This window comes from Dipodomys ordii, unplaced genomic scaffold (genome assembly GCF_000151885.1).
Source record: "Dipodomys ordii isolate 6190 unplaced genomic scaffold, Dord_2.0 Scaffold45, whole genome shotgun sequence".
Classification (NCBI taxonomy): domain Eukaryota; kingdom Metazoa; phylum Chordata; class Mammalia; order Rodentia; family Heteromyidae; genus Dipodomys; species Dipodomys ordii.
In genome coordinates, this window is record NW_012267261.1 from 13,334,262 (window position 1) to 13,351,530 (window position 17,269).

Below are 17,269 nucleotides of genomic sequence, written 5' to 3' on the forward strand. Positions count from 1 at the left end.
ATCACAGTTCAAAGCCAGCCTGGGCAGGAAAGTCTGTGAGACTCTTATCTCCAATAAACCACTAGAAAACCAGAAGTGGCACTGTGGCTCAAGCAGTAGAGAGCTTGCCTTGAGCTGAAGAGTACAGGGACAGTGCCCAGGCCCAGAGTTCAAGCCCCATGACCGACAAAAAGAAAAAAAGAAAAAAGAAAAGTCCATTGGATTGGAGACTCTTAATTCCAATCAACCAGCAAAAAAGTCAGAAATGAAGCTGTGCTCAAGTGGAAGAGCTTCAGCTTTGTGTTAATGAGCTAAGGCACAGCTCTCAGGTCCTGAGTTCGAGCTCTTATATGGGTACAAAAAAAACAGTGGGGAAGGGGTTCAGGGAGGGGGACTAGAGTTCCTGAGGCATAAACAATGACTTACAGAGAGTCACAGTGATGGTGCAAAAGTTACCAGAAGGTTATTGTAGTATCAGCAACAGCTTTGATGATAGGAAGGGAACTAGGGGAAAATGGATGGATTGATAGGTGTATGTGAGGATTTGCCAGGCTGGATGAGCATGGATGCAAGTCATCTCTTTCTATGACAAGATAGAGTGACTAGAGTGGAGAGAGACTGTAGAGGGCTCTGGCTAGGGGCAGGAAACAAGCCATACTGGTCCCTCCTTTCCTGTCCTGGGTTGGGAAGCCCCCACATGGCAGGAGTGCCCCCCTCTCTGTCTTCCTAGCAATGTACCTCTAGGGCATGTGATCATCTCCTGAACAGGTGGGCCCCAGTCTGGTCTCTTGGTTTTATTTTGCATTGTCCTGGGTGGCGCAAACATGTGGCTGTGTGCTGCAGAAATGAGTGGCTCTCAGGCAGACAATAGAATACCACCACCACCATCAGAGAGGTCCACAAAAGCTGTGCTTCCCTCAAAACTAGAGTACTTAGGGAAGGTTCGACTCTTAAAAGTAGTGGGAAAGCTTCCCACGAGAGAGGAATTCTGACACATTTGGAGAAACACTGAGATCCAGGAAGAAGGTCTATCCCAAAGATCTACCACGGAGGGAACTCCCTCCTCATCCATGGTACTCTCAGAATGCTGCTGGCCAAGGGATCCCTCTTGTCACCATGGTTACCCTGACCACAGCTGTTCAAGACTCTGCACATTTAAAAAAGAAAACGCAAATACTATTTAGTGAGACAGAGTTTTAAAAAATGTAGGGATTTGATTTTTACAGAGTATGTGAGCTGGTGTAAAAGTTGGAGTCATGTGCTGCTGGGCACCCACCCGATGGCCAACACCAGCCCTTTTGGAGTGATTTACTTGTTGGAAAGCTTAGAACAGGGTCCCCAAATGTCACAACCATAAAAAATGGGGATGAATGCATAAACATCAACAGTTAAATCTCTCCATGGTAGGATAATAGGTGGTATGTATGCTGTTTCTTTTTCTTCTTTCTAAATTTAATGTTCTTTCTTTCATAGTCCTGTAAAATATCTATTTAATAAACAATTAATTGGTGTATGCTACACCACTTGATGGATTTTGTAATGCTATACCCAGGTTATTTATTTATTTGATTAATTTAGTGTCGATACTGGGGCATGAACTCAAAGCTTGCATGCTGTCTCTTGGCCTTTTTGCCCAAGGCTAGCGCTCTACCTCTTTTTTTTTGGGGGGGGGGGAACTCCCCTGGCATCTGACCTCTTGATCCACAGCTCCACTTCAGACTTTGTCTTTCTTTTCTCGTGGCTAACTGGAGATAAGACTCTTACAGATTTTCCTACCTAGGCTGAATTTGAACCTGAAATCTTTCTATCTTAGCCTTCTGATAAGCTAAGATTATAGGTGTGAGCCACCAATGCCTGGCTATTTTTTAAGCTATTCATTATTTTACTATTTTATTATATCTTATAACTTTCCCTAAATTTTTGTCATGTTACAAGTCACCATTTTATTAATTTTTAAAAATGATTTAATGAATTTATTTACAAATTTATTTTTGCAGTTCTTGGGTGAAACTCAGGTTGAACTCAGATAGGTGCTTTACCATTTAAGCCATGTCCCCAGCCCAAACTCACTGTTACAAAATGTAAGATTCCACTTTTTTTTTGAGTAATTCACTATATTATGAAACGGTCAGCACTATCTAATTCTGGAATTTTTCATCACCCCTACAATGAATCCTGTTTGCATTAGCATCCAAGCTCCCATTTCCCCCTCCGTTCATGTCCTAGTAAGCACTCATCTAATTTCTTACAAATGGAGCCCTACAGCATGTGGTGTTTGGCGTTTGGCTTCTCTCACTCAGCATTGTGTCCTCTGGGTTCATCTGTGCTGGGCATGGATCCGAACTTCATTTGTTTTAATAATGATAACAGTCTGCTGTGACTGAGTTCACTTGACAGCACCAGTGATTGTTACGTTTGTTGGCCAATAGTGCTGATTTAGCCTGGGAGGAGGGGGGGGTGTTAGTAATCTGGAGTTGGGGTGATCAGGCAACAATGCAAAGGGGTCAGGAAAAGCAGGGGCTGAGGGCTCACGCTTCTGAGTATTCCCAACATGCCATATAGAGGGACATGGTAGCCACATTCCCCAGGACAGCTGACCAGCTCTGCCTTCTTTCTCTGCCCCTGTCTAATACTATCTAGGGGTCTTGGACCCCTTTTCTCCACCAAATAAAGTATTACAAGACAGGAAAGGTGGGAGCAGAGGCAACATTTATTTGAGAGTGAGGGTAAAGTGCCAAGGAAACTGAGGATGGCCTCGTGGTTACTAGCAGGTTGACAGGAGCCCCCAACTAGAACTTTTATCTGGGAGGGCCACCCATGCCAAGTGAAGTCCCGTCCACTCGCTTCGCGGGCAAGGAAGAGGAGGTAGAGAACCCAGACTTCTCACAGCAAGACAGCAAGAAGTGGGAGCCAGACGTTGATCATTGTTGTAGTACTCATGGGTGAGTCTCAGCTGTTCTGGCATCTGATAGGGTGACTGTCCACTTCACTGTAAGAGAAGACACCTGTCCCCTGCACAGATGTGCTCCAAACTTGTGAGGTGCTTGGCTTCCATCGGGCTACTATCTCTGTCACTCAAGGTCTTCAGGTAGAGAAAGGGGCTTTATCGCCACTCGGTGCTGTCTCCCACTATCTGCCTAGTTGCTCCCTTTCTGCCTCTCCTTTTTTTCTGATAGTAGGGCTTGTACTCAGGGCCTGGGTGCTGTACCTGAGTGTCTTCCACACACAGTTAGCACTCTACCACTCAAGCCACAGCTCTACCTCTGGCTTTTTTTTTTTCTTGTACTTTATGGGAGATAAGAGTTTCACAGACTTTTCTGCTCCAGCTGTCTTTGAACCATGATCCTCAGATCTCAGCTTCCTGAGTAACTAAGATTATAGACACGAGTCACCTGCACCTGGCTTGCTTCTCGCTCTTGACTGTTCATGGGTAACAGTGCACTGACGGATGCCCCACCCCAGCTGTTGATACTCAACTCAGACCAGACAGTCATCCTCACCCCATCCTGAGTATGGGACCACACCAGGCTGCGGTACACCTCTAAAACTCTGTAGAATGTCTTGTAGTTAACAAAACTCTTTGCTCCTAGAGGCCTATGACCATTGCAATAATTACATAATTACATTCAGGAAGGCGGTATACCCACTTTGCAGATGCTGAAAGAGGTGAACCAACTTGTTCTAATCTGTAGTGTGGATGGAGTTAAAGCCCATGTCCCAAATGCCTTAGCCAAACACTTCCAGCAAGTACTTACTGAGCACCTACTAGGCCTAGCCCTGCTCTAGAGACTTGACAGGTGACAATGAATAAAACAGACAAGGCCCTTGCACCGATGGCCCTTTGCTACTTAGATGGCAAATATGCACAAGTACACTACCACCCCCTGCCCTATGCTACAGTAGAGTGGGGAAGTCGGAGAAGGGAGCCGGAGGTCACATGGACACAGAAGGAAGACTCTGACTCTTCTAATGTTGGTTGAAGGGCTGTGTCTCCGAATCCTCACCCCTGCTTGATAGTGTTGCAAGGCCATTTGCAAAATGGCCTGGGTAACAAGCTCAGACACAGAATGAGGCATTAGGAATTCACACAGAGGTTTCAGGAAACCGACTTACCCCCCAGAGCCCCTGACACTGCTACAGTAGCATCCTTATTATTCTACACAAAGTAACGCAGTCCCTCTAGGAGCTGGGTTCCTGAGGGAATTTCCAAGTTGCCCAGAGCATGTGTGGTTCCTCTTTTCAGTCTGGTTCTTCCTCAGCCCCGAGACTGGGGAGACAAGGCCTCCCCCAAACAGGAATTCAGAGCAGCCCAGCCATGACGTTTCCTGACCTTCAGCAACACCCACGCCTCTCCTCAGAGGGCCAGGCAAAAACTCCTCAGGAATTGTCATGGAAATGAAAAGGCTTCACTTTTGGTTATGGTTTCCATCTGGCTGATGTCATCACTTAGCAAAATTAGAAATGCTGGATTCTTTTGAGATAGGAACTCGCAGTTCTGGCAGGTAAGTAGTAAGACTCCATCATTTTGGACCCCAGATGGGTAAGCTGCTTTCTGTCATACAGACTGGGCCATAGCAAGAACAGAGTCTTATATTGCTGATCGAACTCCAGAGTGAGATTAAAAAAAAAAAAAAAAAGAAGCAGCAGCACCGCATAGGATTTGGGCAGGCAAAAGGAAAGAGAAAAGAGGAAACCTGTGTCCCTGTTTCTTTTTCTTTCTTTTTGGGTCCGGTCGTGGGGCCTGAACTCTGGGCCTGGGCGCTGTCCCTCAGCTCTTCAGCTCAAGGCTAGCGCTCTACCACTTGAGCCACAGTGCCACTTCTGGATTTTTCTTTTTGCTTATGTGGTGCTGAGGAATCGAACCCAGGACCTCAGGCATGCAAGGCAAGCGCTCTACCACTGAGCCACCTTCCCAGCCCCCTGTGTCCCTGTGTCTACCACCAAAATGAATCATATAGTGATCCTGAAGGCTACCTCATTTTAAGGAAACAGGTCTAGGAGCAAGTAGCTGAACTGGAACTAGAAAGTAAGTCTGTGGGAATAGGCTTCCTTTTCATTTCTTCCCCATCCAGTTATGTCCTCTAAAATAAGCCCTTCAATATGATGATGAAGGAGGTGCCTGGGACTGGTCTGTAGGACCTAGCTAGGCAAATATCCACCATCATATATCTCCCTTCCTAGCAGGGCGCTGGTGACTCAGGCCTGTCATCTTAGCTACTCAGGAAGCTGAGATCTGAGGATTAAGTTTCAAAGACAGTTTGGGCTAACAAATCCAAGAGGCTGTTAACTCTAACCAACAAAAATCTGGAAGTGGAGGTGTAGTTCAAGTGATGGAGTGCCAGGCCCAACTGAGAAACCCAGACTTCAAAAACAGTACTAATGTATAATAATAATAATAATATAATAACATAAAATAAAATCTGTCCTGTTTGCCTCTCCTTTAGGCATAGATGTTACGGTGTTCAAAGCAGTGAAAGAAATGGTAGCCCTGTCCTGTGGTTATCAAATTCCCCTTGCTGAACTGTCCACAAGTCGGATCTACTGGCAAAAAGACAATCAAGTGGTGCTGAGTATCACATCTGGGGTTCTGAAAGTGTGGCCGGAGTACAAGAACCGGACCTTCTTTGACAGCACTAATAACCTGTCCCTCGTGATCCTGAACCTGCACTTATCAGATGAGGGCACCTACACCTGCGTCGTGCAGAAGAAGACTGACCAAACGTACAAACTAGAGCACCTACGCTTGGTAGCCCTCTATGTCCGAGGTTGGTGACATTTTCAGATTCACTAATAGATTTTTAATGTCCTTAAAGATGTGGGTCTAGTGAATTCGATGGCACTTTTATCTTAGTGGGTTCATGTTCAGTTTTCCAAAAGATCCTAATTGATTTCTCAAGACAGAAATGTCTATGAACATACGTTTCTTCATACATTCGATAAATGTATGTTACTTTGCCACCTCAAGTTGGTGACAACTATCTGGGGCTCTGTCATGACCTGACATGCCTTCTGACTCCCACAGGACATGATTGAGTGGATGGAATTTTACTAGGAGCTGTGTTTGAGCCAGCAAGTTATGCCTGTGAACTCTTGCAGGAAAGAGAAAAATCGATTCAGGCATAAATATTGACCAATTAGTATTCAAAGTCTAGTAGACTCTTGCTCCTCTTTCCCCCAAATCAGGAGTACTTCTCTCTCCTTTTCCACTTATCCCTGCATAGCTAATCTTTGCTTATCTTCAAAAACAAAAACAAAAAAAAACAAAAAGACTATTCCTATGGCTACTTTAGTAAGATAATATGTATGATCTTCAAAGCAAATCTACATATTATATATTTAAGGCTCTCACTGACAGTCATATGGTAGAAATTAGATGTGTAAATCATACCCACCCCAGGAAAGAAGACTGTCAAGTCCAAACCCCTGTGTATTCATGTCAGATTTCCTGTTGGATCAGAAGCAGTCTCCCATAATCACAAGGGAGAGTCCTGGAGAGTCTAGAAGGAGCCATAGTCCTTGATGAGAAATTATATCCCTAGGTCATTTCCTTTCTTTGAATTTCTTTCTTTCTGTGTGTACTGGTCCTGGGGCTAGTACTCAGCCTGGGCTCTGTCCTTTAGCTTTGTTCTTAAGGCTAGCACACTACCATTTAAGCCACACATCTACTTCTGGCTCTTTGGTGGATAATTGGAACCTCAGATCTCAGCACAAGGCCACCAGTGCCTTGCTTATTTCCTTACTCTTGAAATTCAAATTCTTTCTTTTTTCTTTGCATGAAAACTAAGCTTTGTACTTAGTATAAGGTAAGGCTTAATCTTGAAAATAGAGCATTTCAGAAGATCCCTTGTAAATTCCAGCCTCAGTCACTACCTACAACTTTTCCTGTGGTTGCCAGATCATAACTAAGACTTAGGGGCTACACTAGACTATCTTCAACCATTCTCTGTGTATTTTATGTTCGTAGTTGGAACAAACGATTATACCATGGTGTGATTTGAGGAGTACTGAGAAGCCAGCTCTTTCAAAATTTCAACCATCATTGGTTCCTGGAATTCCTATCAGTATAGCCACCCTTAATAGTTTCAACATCTTTCCCCTATCCCAAGATTCCTGTTAAAAATAAAGCTGTGCAGTCCAAGGGAGGGGCCACCACAAACAAAATACTGTATTAGTGAACTTCATTATGTTTATTGTTCTCTAATAGAATACCCCAGGAGACATAGATTCAGGATGGAAAGGATAAAGGAGGAAATCCAAGAGGGAGAAGAGGAAATCTACTGGCAGATTACAGTAAGGCAACCAAGGACAGATAAATAGGAGAGGATGGGATTTCCAAGGGGATTTCAAAGATCAGTGAAGAGAAGACCAAAAGGGCAAACTCACTTACTTTATCCAGAACCATTCAGAACTTTCTGAGTCCACTGAAGCCTTCTTGAATGTTCATGTGCCACCTAATGGCAAATTCCAATTCAATAAATCTAGGGTTTAGATCTGAGATTCTGCAATTCTTCCAGGCTCCAGGAGATGCCAGTGCTTGGGTGAGAACCACAGTTAGAGAAGTAAGGAATTCAACCAGCTCTTAGTTAGCTAGTCTCCCACTGTGCTGCTTCACCAGGGTGGAGGGCTTTCCTCAGGACACAAGATTTTTAGTGCTAATCTGAGAAAATAGCCTGGCATGGGTGGTTGACATCTGTAATCCTAGCTACCCAGGAGGCTGAGATCTGAGGATCACACTTCAAAGCCAGCCCGGGCAGGAAAGTCCATGAAACTCCAATAAACCACTCAGAAAACTAGAAGTGGAGCGGTGGCTGAAGTGGTAGAACGCTAGCCTTGAGCTGAAGAGCTGAGGGACAGTGCCCAGGTCCAGTTCAAGCCCCATGACCGGCCTCTCCCCTTCTTCCTCCCCCCCAAAAAAAAATCTCAGGCAAATGAGAGCAAGTTGTAACTCTACATTTGTCTATGACAAATGACAAACATTCTGTCAGGATAGCGATATCTAAACTACCATAAACTAACACATTGGAGGACTAGCTATACTACTTAACAGATTCACAGGTTTTTAGCTTTCTGAAACATATGTTCCTCTTCCTCTGTCTTTAGTCATAAGCTATCATTTCTCCCCATTAAAAAGTGATGCAAACTTGAACATGAGATACACTGATGATTCAGTGTTGCCTATAAGCTCTAGGAGTGACTAACCAAAACTGGTCATCTGTTGGAAGGGATCAGAGACAAAGCTGAGGCCTTTCTACATCTAGTCAGTCCTTGAAAAGATGACTTTTAGTACAATCCTTGGTGTCAGGGGCTCTCTGCTGATATAACAATCTCTCAAGGGGAAAAAACAGAGCACAGAAATGAGCAGGAATCATAATCCGGGACATGTTATTTGGATTTATTACACCAAGTTAGAACACATGACATCGATGTTATAAGAAAAACCAGGAGACTCGCTAGGTCCTGGTGACTCACACCAGAATTCTGGTTACTCAGAAGACTGAGACCTGGAGGATCTTGGTTTGAAGTCAGCCTGGGCAGAAAAGCCTTTGAGACTCCATCTCTAACTTGCAAAATCTAGTCAGGCAGCTCAAGCAGGAGAGCACCAATCAAGCAAGGATAATATTCTTGCTATTGGCTGCCGGTGTACTGATTTGATCTTATGGGATAAATAAATAGGCAAGAAATAAAAATGCCAACCAAAAATGGCTGAGAACCTGTCGTTTCATTTAGGAGCAAACTTAAGAATAAGTAAGGAAACAGGGAATTTCTCTTGTATTCTCTACAGTCATTTCCCTACCCTGTTTTAGTGTACTTTAGTATCTCATTGAGAGTAAAGAAATGAAAAGTGCCTCAGGTGCTTTTGAGAAATGCCATCTGTCCTGTGAAGACATTTCAGAATAGCCAAGGAATCAGTGAAGTGTAGAGGTTGAGATTAAAGACTCCATATTGTACAGCGTGGATGCAAATTAGTGTGAGTGAGATATTGCATTTTACAAAGCAGAATACTAAGTGTGAATTTAGGGCAAACTGGAGGCAGGAGAGGTGTGTGGACGTATACCTCCCCAAGAGAGGATGAAGGTAAAGGTCTTGCCAGTGTTCTGCTTCTCTAGTTGGAGGATAATTTCACAGCTATGCTTACCTTACAGTCTACTACACAAACCTATCAAAGAGAACAGGACCACTTGTGTGATTCAAATATCAGCAAGAAATCAAGGAGAGGAAGGAAAGGACCACAGGTACATTTTTGTGGTGTCATGGAAATCTGAATGCAAACCTCAGTTCTTCCACTTACCAGTTATAACTTTTCTAAATCTCAATTTGATGGCTTATAAAATGGAATATTAGACTAAATCATAGGAAATGAGTGCTACTCAACCTTTTCATTTTATTTTTAGCAGTCAGGGCCTATGTTGCTCAGCTGGTTCTGAATGTATGGCTCCAAGCAATCCCTCTGCCTTAGCCTCCTGAATAGCTGGAACTACAGGTAGTGGTCACCAGGCCTGGTTTGATATATCTTTACCCAAACTTCTAGGGCTGTTGTTAAGACGAAATAAGATAATTTCCAAGTCTAACAAAGAAGAACCCAATAAATACTGTTTACTGTTTGCCTCTTCTCTTCTTACAAATGTCAATATCTCTTTCTCTAAGTGTCTTCCTTTTGCCAACTCAGTGCCTGTAATCCCATCTACTAAGGATTGCAGCTGAGCCAGCATAAGCAGATAAATCCAGAAGTCTTATCTCTAATCAACCAGTGAAAAAGTGTGGTTCAAGTGTTGATCACCAGCCTTGAGCAAAAAAGTCAAGCAAGAGCTCAAGGCCCTGAGTTCAACAAGCCAACACACACACACACACACACACACACAGCATGAAGATATAGCAAGTGCAAGGTGGGTCCTAAGTACCACCAAAATAATAATAATAGTAATAAAAATAGTAAAACATGAAAGTGGTAGAGTTAATTCAAATGAAAGTCTTTGAATTATTCATAGCAGTAAGTTATGGGGAATTTCAAATTAGATCTCATTTTATCATTCTTATTAAAGCCAGCTACTTTATTTTAAAAATAGCCTCATGCCTGCAAATATGTATCCACATGTAAAAATATACTATTGTTCTTTCTTTAGCTGACTTTCCCACTCCTAGTATAACTGAATCTGGAGATCCATCTCCTGACATAAAGAGGATAACATGCTCATCCTCTGGAGGTTCCCCCAAGCCTCGCCTCTCCTGGTTGGAAAATGGAGAAGACGTAAAAACTCACAACACAACCATTTCTCAAGATCATGAAACTAAGATGTTCACCATTACCAGCCAACTGGACTTCAACATTACCACTGACCATATCTTCCTGTGTTCCATCCAGTATGGAGACTTCCGCGTGTCACAGAATTTCACCTGGCATGCATGTAAGCAGCATTGTCCTGGGAGTGCCTACTGGGTAGAATCGAAGACAAAAATAACTTGGCCAGACAGGTTTTAGAATGGCATCTGCTGACTTTTGTAACACAATGTGCTAGAACTTATTAGGGCCACTTTACAAGATGTGATGATGATATTACTATTGGCTTTGCTTTCTTTTGCTTTTGGTTTGCTTGAGGGCTTGTTTGTTGGCTTATTTGTTTGGCAGGATCTCACTAGGTAGTCCAGGCTGGACTCATGTTCTCAATTCTCCTTCCTCAGCCTCTCAAATGCTGAGAAAATAGGTGTGTGCTACTAATTTGATTTTCTTTCAGTAAAAAAAAAAAAATTGTTTTTTTTTGGTCAGTCATGGGGCTTTAACTCTGGGCCTGGACGCTGTCCCTCAGCTCTTCAACTCAAGGAAAGTGCTTTATCACTTGAGCCACAGTGCCATTTCCAGTTTTCTGGTGGTTTATTGGAGATAAAATTTGTCTCACGAACTTTCCTGCCTGGGTGGCTTTGAAGCGTGATCCTCAGATCTCAGCCTCCTGAGTAGCTAGGATTACAGGGGTGAGCCACCGGCACCCGGCTCCTTTCAGTAAATATTCTAAAACTGACTCAGTAAATATTCTAAAACTGACTCACCTAATAATTCATCCATCAAATAGTCATCTTGGCAAATTATTATTATAAGAATTTGTTTTAATTGAAAGCACTAAATTTGGCCTTCTCTCTAATTTCCCTTGAAATTATCGCAGTTTCTTTTAGGGACTACATGGCAATGACCCCATAAGTCAATCACTTGTCTTTAGTGAGCATGCTTTATTAGAACTATTGATGGCAGAACACTTTACCATGAGCAAGGCTCTGGGTTTGACCCAACTTTAATAAAGAAGTTGAATGATCAACTGAGGAAATGCCTGACAGAAGTCTGTACTGGGGCTTGAACTTAGGGGGCATCGCACCTTTGCTTGTTTTTTTCACTCAAGGCTGTCACTCAGCCACTTGACCCATATCTCCACTTCTGGCTGAGATTCTCAGAGCTCAGCCTCATGAGTAGCTAGGATTACAGACATGAACCACCAGAGCCTGGTGAAGTCATGTTTCTTTTAATCCCATGCTTTACCTTCCAGATAGTAAACTTTATAGAATTATCATTCCTCAACTAGTGAAATCACCTGAAGTATAAAATGAACAAGTTGTGTTTATATAAATAAGTGCATTTTAAACCCCTAGTAGGTTGTCATAGAATTCACAAAGAATTCAGCTATCTAACTTGTGTGACTGTACAGATTGCTCCCAACTCTAATCCAAAGATAGTTTCTGAGTCTGCACAGTAAGAAGGGATGCACTGAGAATGATAATTGGTGATACACAGCAGGTAGTGTGAGATACGGTGTAGCTTATATCTTCCTCCTAGCTACTAGTTGAGATGTATTAGCTGACCTACTAGTTGACTCTAGTGAATGATTTATTATTATAGATCTTTCATACTGCAAGTACATTCTTTTTCTGTTTTTGTTGTTGTTTGATTTTTATTTTACTTATTTATTTTTGTCAGTCGTGGGGCTTGAACTCAAGGCCTGGGTGCTCTACCTCTTAAGCCACAGCTCTATTTCCAGTTTACTGGTGGTTAATGGAGTCTTACAGACTTTCCTACCTGGGCTGGTTTTAAACCAGGATCCTCAGATCTCAGCCTTCTGAGTAGCTATCAGCATGTGGCTTGGTTTTTATTTTTATTTTATTGTGACAGGTTCTTTCAGGCCAACGCCACAAATCCATGATCCTTCTCTTTCCAATGCTTGGATTACAGGTGTGCAGGTGTGCTTGGCTTGAGATGGATTCTTTAACTATTTTCCTCAATGGGTTATAAGGAAATTGCCTTGAAAAATTAGTTCCAATGTGATTTTGTGAACTGTATTTTAATATAGGTAGGGTTTTTTATATTTTTATTTTATTTATTTATTTTTGTCAGTCGTGAGGCCTGAACTCTGGGCCTGGGCGCTGTCCCTCAGCTCTTCAGCTCAAGGCTAGCGGTCTACCATTTAAGCCACAGCACCACTTCTGGCTTTTTCTGCTTATGTGGTGCTGAGGAATTGAACCCAGGGCCTCGTGCATGCAAGGCAAGCACTTTACCACTGAGCCACCTTCCCAGCCCTATATGTAGGGTTTTTTGTTGTTGTTGTTTTGTCAGTCATGGGCTTGAATTCAGGGTCTAGGCACTGTCCCTGAGCTCTTTAGCTCAAGTTTACAACTCTACCACTTTGAGACACAGTGCCACTTCCAGTTTTCTGGTGTTTAATTGGAGATAAGAATCTCATGGGGACTTTCCTGCCTGAGCTGGCCTTGAACCACAATCCTCAGATCTCAGCCTCCTGAGTAGCTAGGATTACAGGCGTGAGCCACCAACTCCCAGCTGTGATCTGGTATTTTAGAAAACAAAAAACTTAACTTTTCCCAGACTGGACATAGTAGCTATACTACGATCATATGTACTTTAGAATGAAGATGGTAATCAACAAATAGCCTAGAAAACATGAGGTAGAAGTCAGTCTGGAGGCTCTTCGGTGGGAAATGAGAAACCTCTTAACTAAGGCAGTTGCTGCTAGAGATTTGGGAAAAAGCAGTTGGTACCAAAATATTTCCCATAGAGCATAGAAAGCATGTGGAGGCTCAAAAGAAACACACACTCTTCACTGGGTAACTATGCATACCACTCATTGTAATAAGTGGGCTAAGTAGATGTCCTCTGGAAAAAAAAAAAAAAAAAGAAGACATAGTGCCTTCAGTTTTCACCTGATAGAAAAGTTGGCCTCCAACTATCAAATGAGAATCTGGAGTTACAAAATTCAGAGTTCAGAAATAAGGTATACAAATCTAGAAACCAGATGGCCTGTGAAGCTCAGGTGTGGAGTACCAAGCCACATAAGAACAACAGTATTTAAATGACAAGAAGTGGAAGAAGAGCCTCCATAGAAGCTGAGTTGCAACCAGCAGAAATAGAAGGATGGGGTATGTGGGAGCCACAGAAACGGTATCCCTGGGACCCAATGCTATGGAGCAGTCCAATAAGCCAAGGGTCAAAATGTTCCCACTTGGTCATCAGAAAAAAGTTAGTCATGTTTAATATGTATTTGAAATCCATTCCAGAGAGCCATAGGGAATGGACTGCTAATATTTCTTCTTCTTCCTCTTCCTCCTCCTCCTCCCAGTCCTGGGGCTTGAACTCAGGGTCTAGGCACTGTCCCCGAGCTTCTTTTGTTCAAGGCCAGCACTCTACCACTTGAGCAACAGCACCACTTCTGGCTTTTTCTGTTTATATAGTATTGAGGAATCGAACCCAGGGCTTCATGCATGCTAGGCAAGCACTCTACAACTAGGCCACATTCCCAGCCTATATTCCTTCTTATGTGTGTTCTTGCTCTCTCTCTCTTTCTCTGGATGCCATTGCTGATTCTTCCTCAAAGGCATTGAAAAATAAAGGTGGTGTTGTATCTCTTGATCTAGAGAACAGAATGATGGCCCCCACAGGCTAATATCTCCCCCCCCCCCCGTCTGTATCTTCCTTATCTTCTCCAGGGACTGGAAGTACAGCTAGCTGGAGGGAGCCTGTCCAGCAGCCATGTTTTCCAGGGTGTCTCTTCTAAGCCACATCCCTGCATGCTTCTTTGCCAGTCTCTTCGATATCTTTCCCCCAAAATGCATTTAGGAAGGTTATGTGCGTGCGTGCGTGTGTGTGTGTGTGTGTGTGTGTAAAATATGCTAAAAGAAAGGGAAAAGGCATGATAGCACTAGAGAAAGAAAAATAAGGGCTGGGAAGGTGGCTCAGTGGTAGAGCGCTTGCCTTGCATGCCTGAGGCCCTGGGTTCAATTCCCCAGCACCACATAAGCAAAAAGAAAAAAAGCCAGAAGTGGCACTGTGGCTCAAATGGTAGAGCGCTAGCCTTGAGCTGAAGAGCTGAGGGACAGTGCCCAGGCCCAGAGTTCAGGCCCCACGACTGGACCCCCCCCCAAAAAAAAAGTGAATTGAGAAAGAAAAGTAAGGTACATATGGAACATGGCATTAAGACCTATGTCAGTTAGAAAAACAGCTGTGGCAGGACACTGGTGATTGGTGGCACACCTGTAATCCTAACTACTTAAGAGGCTGATTTCTGAGGATTTTGCTTTTTGTGTGTGTGTGTTTTGGGGTTTTTTTTGTCAGTTGTGGGGCCTGAACTGTAGGCCTGGGCACTGTCTCTCAGTTCTTCAGCTCAAACCTAGCACTCTACCACTTGAGCCACAGTGCCACTTCAGGCTTTTTCTGCTTATGTGGTGCTGAGGAATCAAATCCAGGAACTCATGCGTGCAAGGCAAGCACTCTACCACTGAGCCACCTTCCCAGCCCTGAGGATTGTGGTGTAAAGCCAATTCAGGCAGAAAAAAAATCATGAAATTCTTACCTCTAATTACCCAGCAAAAAGCTGGTGGTGTGGAGACATGGCCCTAGTACCTGCACATGCAGAAGGGGGAAGGGGGGAGAGAAAGTGCTATGAAAACAAAATGGGTTTTAAATTATCTCTTAGGCCAACTTAATCCAGCAAATTAAAAAGTTCAAATTGTATGCACATGTGACCATATAAAATGATGTTAATCAAAATGAACTCCAAGACATAGGAACAAGAGGTTTTTTTGTTGTAGTTTTTAAGGCACTGTGTGAAGTTATTTCTTTTTTTCATTCTTTTTTTCCCCCACCCTTTGGTTTATTCCCTGTTGCCACTGCTTTTTATTTTGGTACCCTGCATTTTGTATATATGCTTATCTGATGTGGGGAAGGGAAAGGGAATAACAAAATGGTGAGACAAAGGACAAAGGGTGACCGGTGCAAAGCAATACTCACAAGACACTGTGTTGGACATGAACTTTACGACTTGGGGGCGGGGAGGGAGAGTTGGCTGGGAAGGGAGGGGGTAACAATGTTTGACAAGAAATGTAGTCATTACCTTATGTATGTAACTAACCCTGCTGTACATCATCTTTGCAATTAAGTTAAAAAATTTTAAAAAGCTCAAATTATCTTTTGCATATTCAGTATCTGCCATTTGAATATTCACTAGACATAATCATGGGCATGGCATTGCTGATGAGACAAAGAGGAATCCAGGCAACAGGACACCATTACAGCTGACATTACCCTTTTCTCTCAGCAGCCAGCGAACAGTTGCCTGACAAACAGCCCTCATGGTTGGTCACCATCGTGGTGGTGCTTGTGGCTATAATCAGTACATAGTCATAATCGATTTCCTGGCCTACAAGAGTAAGTACATCTTCCTATCCTCTCGCAAGCCTACACTCCATCTACATGTGGCAGCATCGCTGACTTGCCAGCTTATTCTCTTCTCATGTGCACAGCAAGTGTCTTCTCATCCCATCACTTCTGCTTTTTCACTGGACAAACATTTCTTCAACCCCCACTTTGTGGCTAGTCACCAAGACTAGAAGTCACTGCCCTTAATGTTCGAGTTTTGAATGCTAACTTTGTATTTCCTTGGAGACAATGAGGGCTTCTTGATAACTGATTCTCTCTGATGCTAAGGGATATTCTGAGTTTTGATTTGTAGTTGGCAGAAAGATAGAATGATAAGATTGGGGATGAAGAAAAAAAATTGTTTTGAGAACAAGATGCAGTAATAAAGTCAATAAGCTATCTGGCTACAAGTGACTTTACCCACTATTCAGAAGACATTTTTGGATGGAAGATGAGGAGTGGTTAGTGAAATGAAGAGGTATCTAGGGTATGAGACTCTATGAGTTTAGACCTTAGGCTTTAGGCATATCTTAGCCATTTTTCTTTCTTTCTTTTTTTTTTTGGGGGGGGGTCTGGTCGTGGGGCCTGAACTCTGGGCCTGGGCACTGTCCCTCAGCTCTTCAGCTCAAGGCTAGCACTCTACCACTTGAGCCACGGCAACACTTCCGGCTTTTTTCTTTTTGCTTATGTGGTGCTGGGGAATCGAACCCAGGGCCTCAGGCATGCAATGCAAGCGCTCTACCACTGAGCCACCATCCCAGCCCCTGCCTTAGGCATATCTTGCCCCTCAAGCTCTGTGATTAAATGCTGAGGAACTGCCAGGCTAGAGCCATGGCTATGTTGATTTTGAAGGGGCTTGGACTCCTTGTAGTCATAATCATATATGCTAAAGCAAATGAGAAGATGAGCATCTGCTGATTTCCCAACCTTCAGCACACTAACACGAAAGCTCAGAGAAATGACTAACCCCAGCTATGAGCCTCTCTCCCTCCCCATGGGGAGGATAGTGGAGCTTGAGGGGCTCGAGGTGTTTCTTACAAACTACCCAGCCTCACCTGCCCAGAGTACAAGCCCCACAACCGAAAAAATAAAGTAAAAAATAATTTTAAAAACAAGGGAAAATGAAACCTAACAACTTATACTTAATCATTTCTTTCTGCAGGTCTTACCTTCAGTTGAAACTGACTTCGGGAAATTTTATATGACCAGACCTGCCCCAACCTTGTCCTTCGACAATGTCTTGTAGGAGGAGTCTCTCGATTCAGTGGCTTTGCAGAAGGGTCTACAGGAATGCAATGGGCACCACAGTGGGTCTAGTAACTTTGTCAAGGAGGTCTAGAAACAATTCTTTTATGTCTGGAAGGACAGTAGAGAATGAGTGTTCAGAAACCCAGAGTCCCTGGGGCCTTCCCTTCATAGTTAAACTCTGGGCCCTGTGCTGGTCAGTCCAAGTGCTTTAGGAAACAGAATTTGTCTAACACCAAGTCATCTTCAGAGAATTCATCCTATGTTCCTATGCACTATTGAAAACAAGATCATTTTGTTGATTTAAAAGTTCAACTTGTTGGGGCTGGGAAGGTGGCTCAGTGGTAGAGCGCTTGCCTTGTA

The 17,269-nt window shown here is 43.3% G+C and overlaps 1 protein-coding gene across 3 annotated transcripts in view; it reads left to right on the forward strand.

Moving 5' to 3' along the window:
• Cd80 (CD80 molecule) overlaps positions 1-17,269 on the forward strand; it is a 24,695-nt gene extending 7,426 nt beyond the window's left edge. For 2 of the 3 annotated variants that reach the window (XM_013019477.1, XM_013019478.1), the window contains exons 3-6: positions 5,424-5,744; positions 10,101-10,382; positions 15,561-15,670; positions 16,824-17,269. In XM_013019477.1, the coding sequence (XP_012874931.1) occupies positions 5,424-5,744; positions 10,101-10,382; positions 15,561-15,643 (686 nt within the window). In that variant the 3' untranslated portion in view covers positions 15,644-15,670; positions 16,824-17,269. The remainder of the gene's footprint in view (positions 1-5,423; positions 5,745-10,100; positions 10,383-15,560; positions 15,671-16,823) is intronic. The other variant, XM_013019479.1, reaches the window with a different exon arrangement.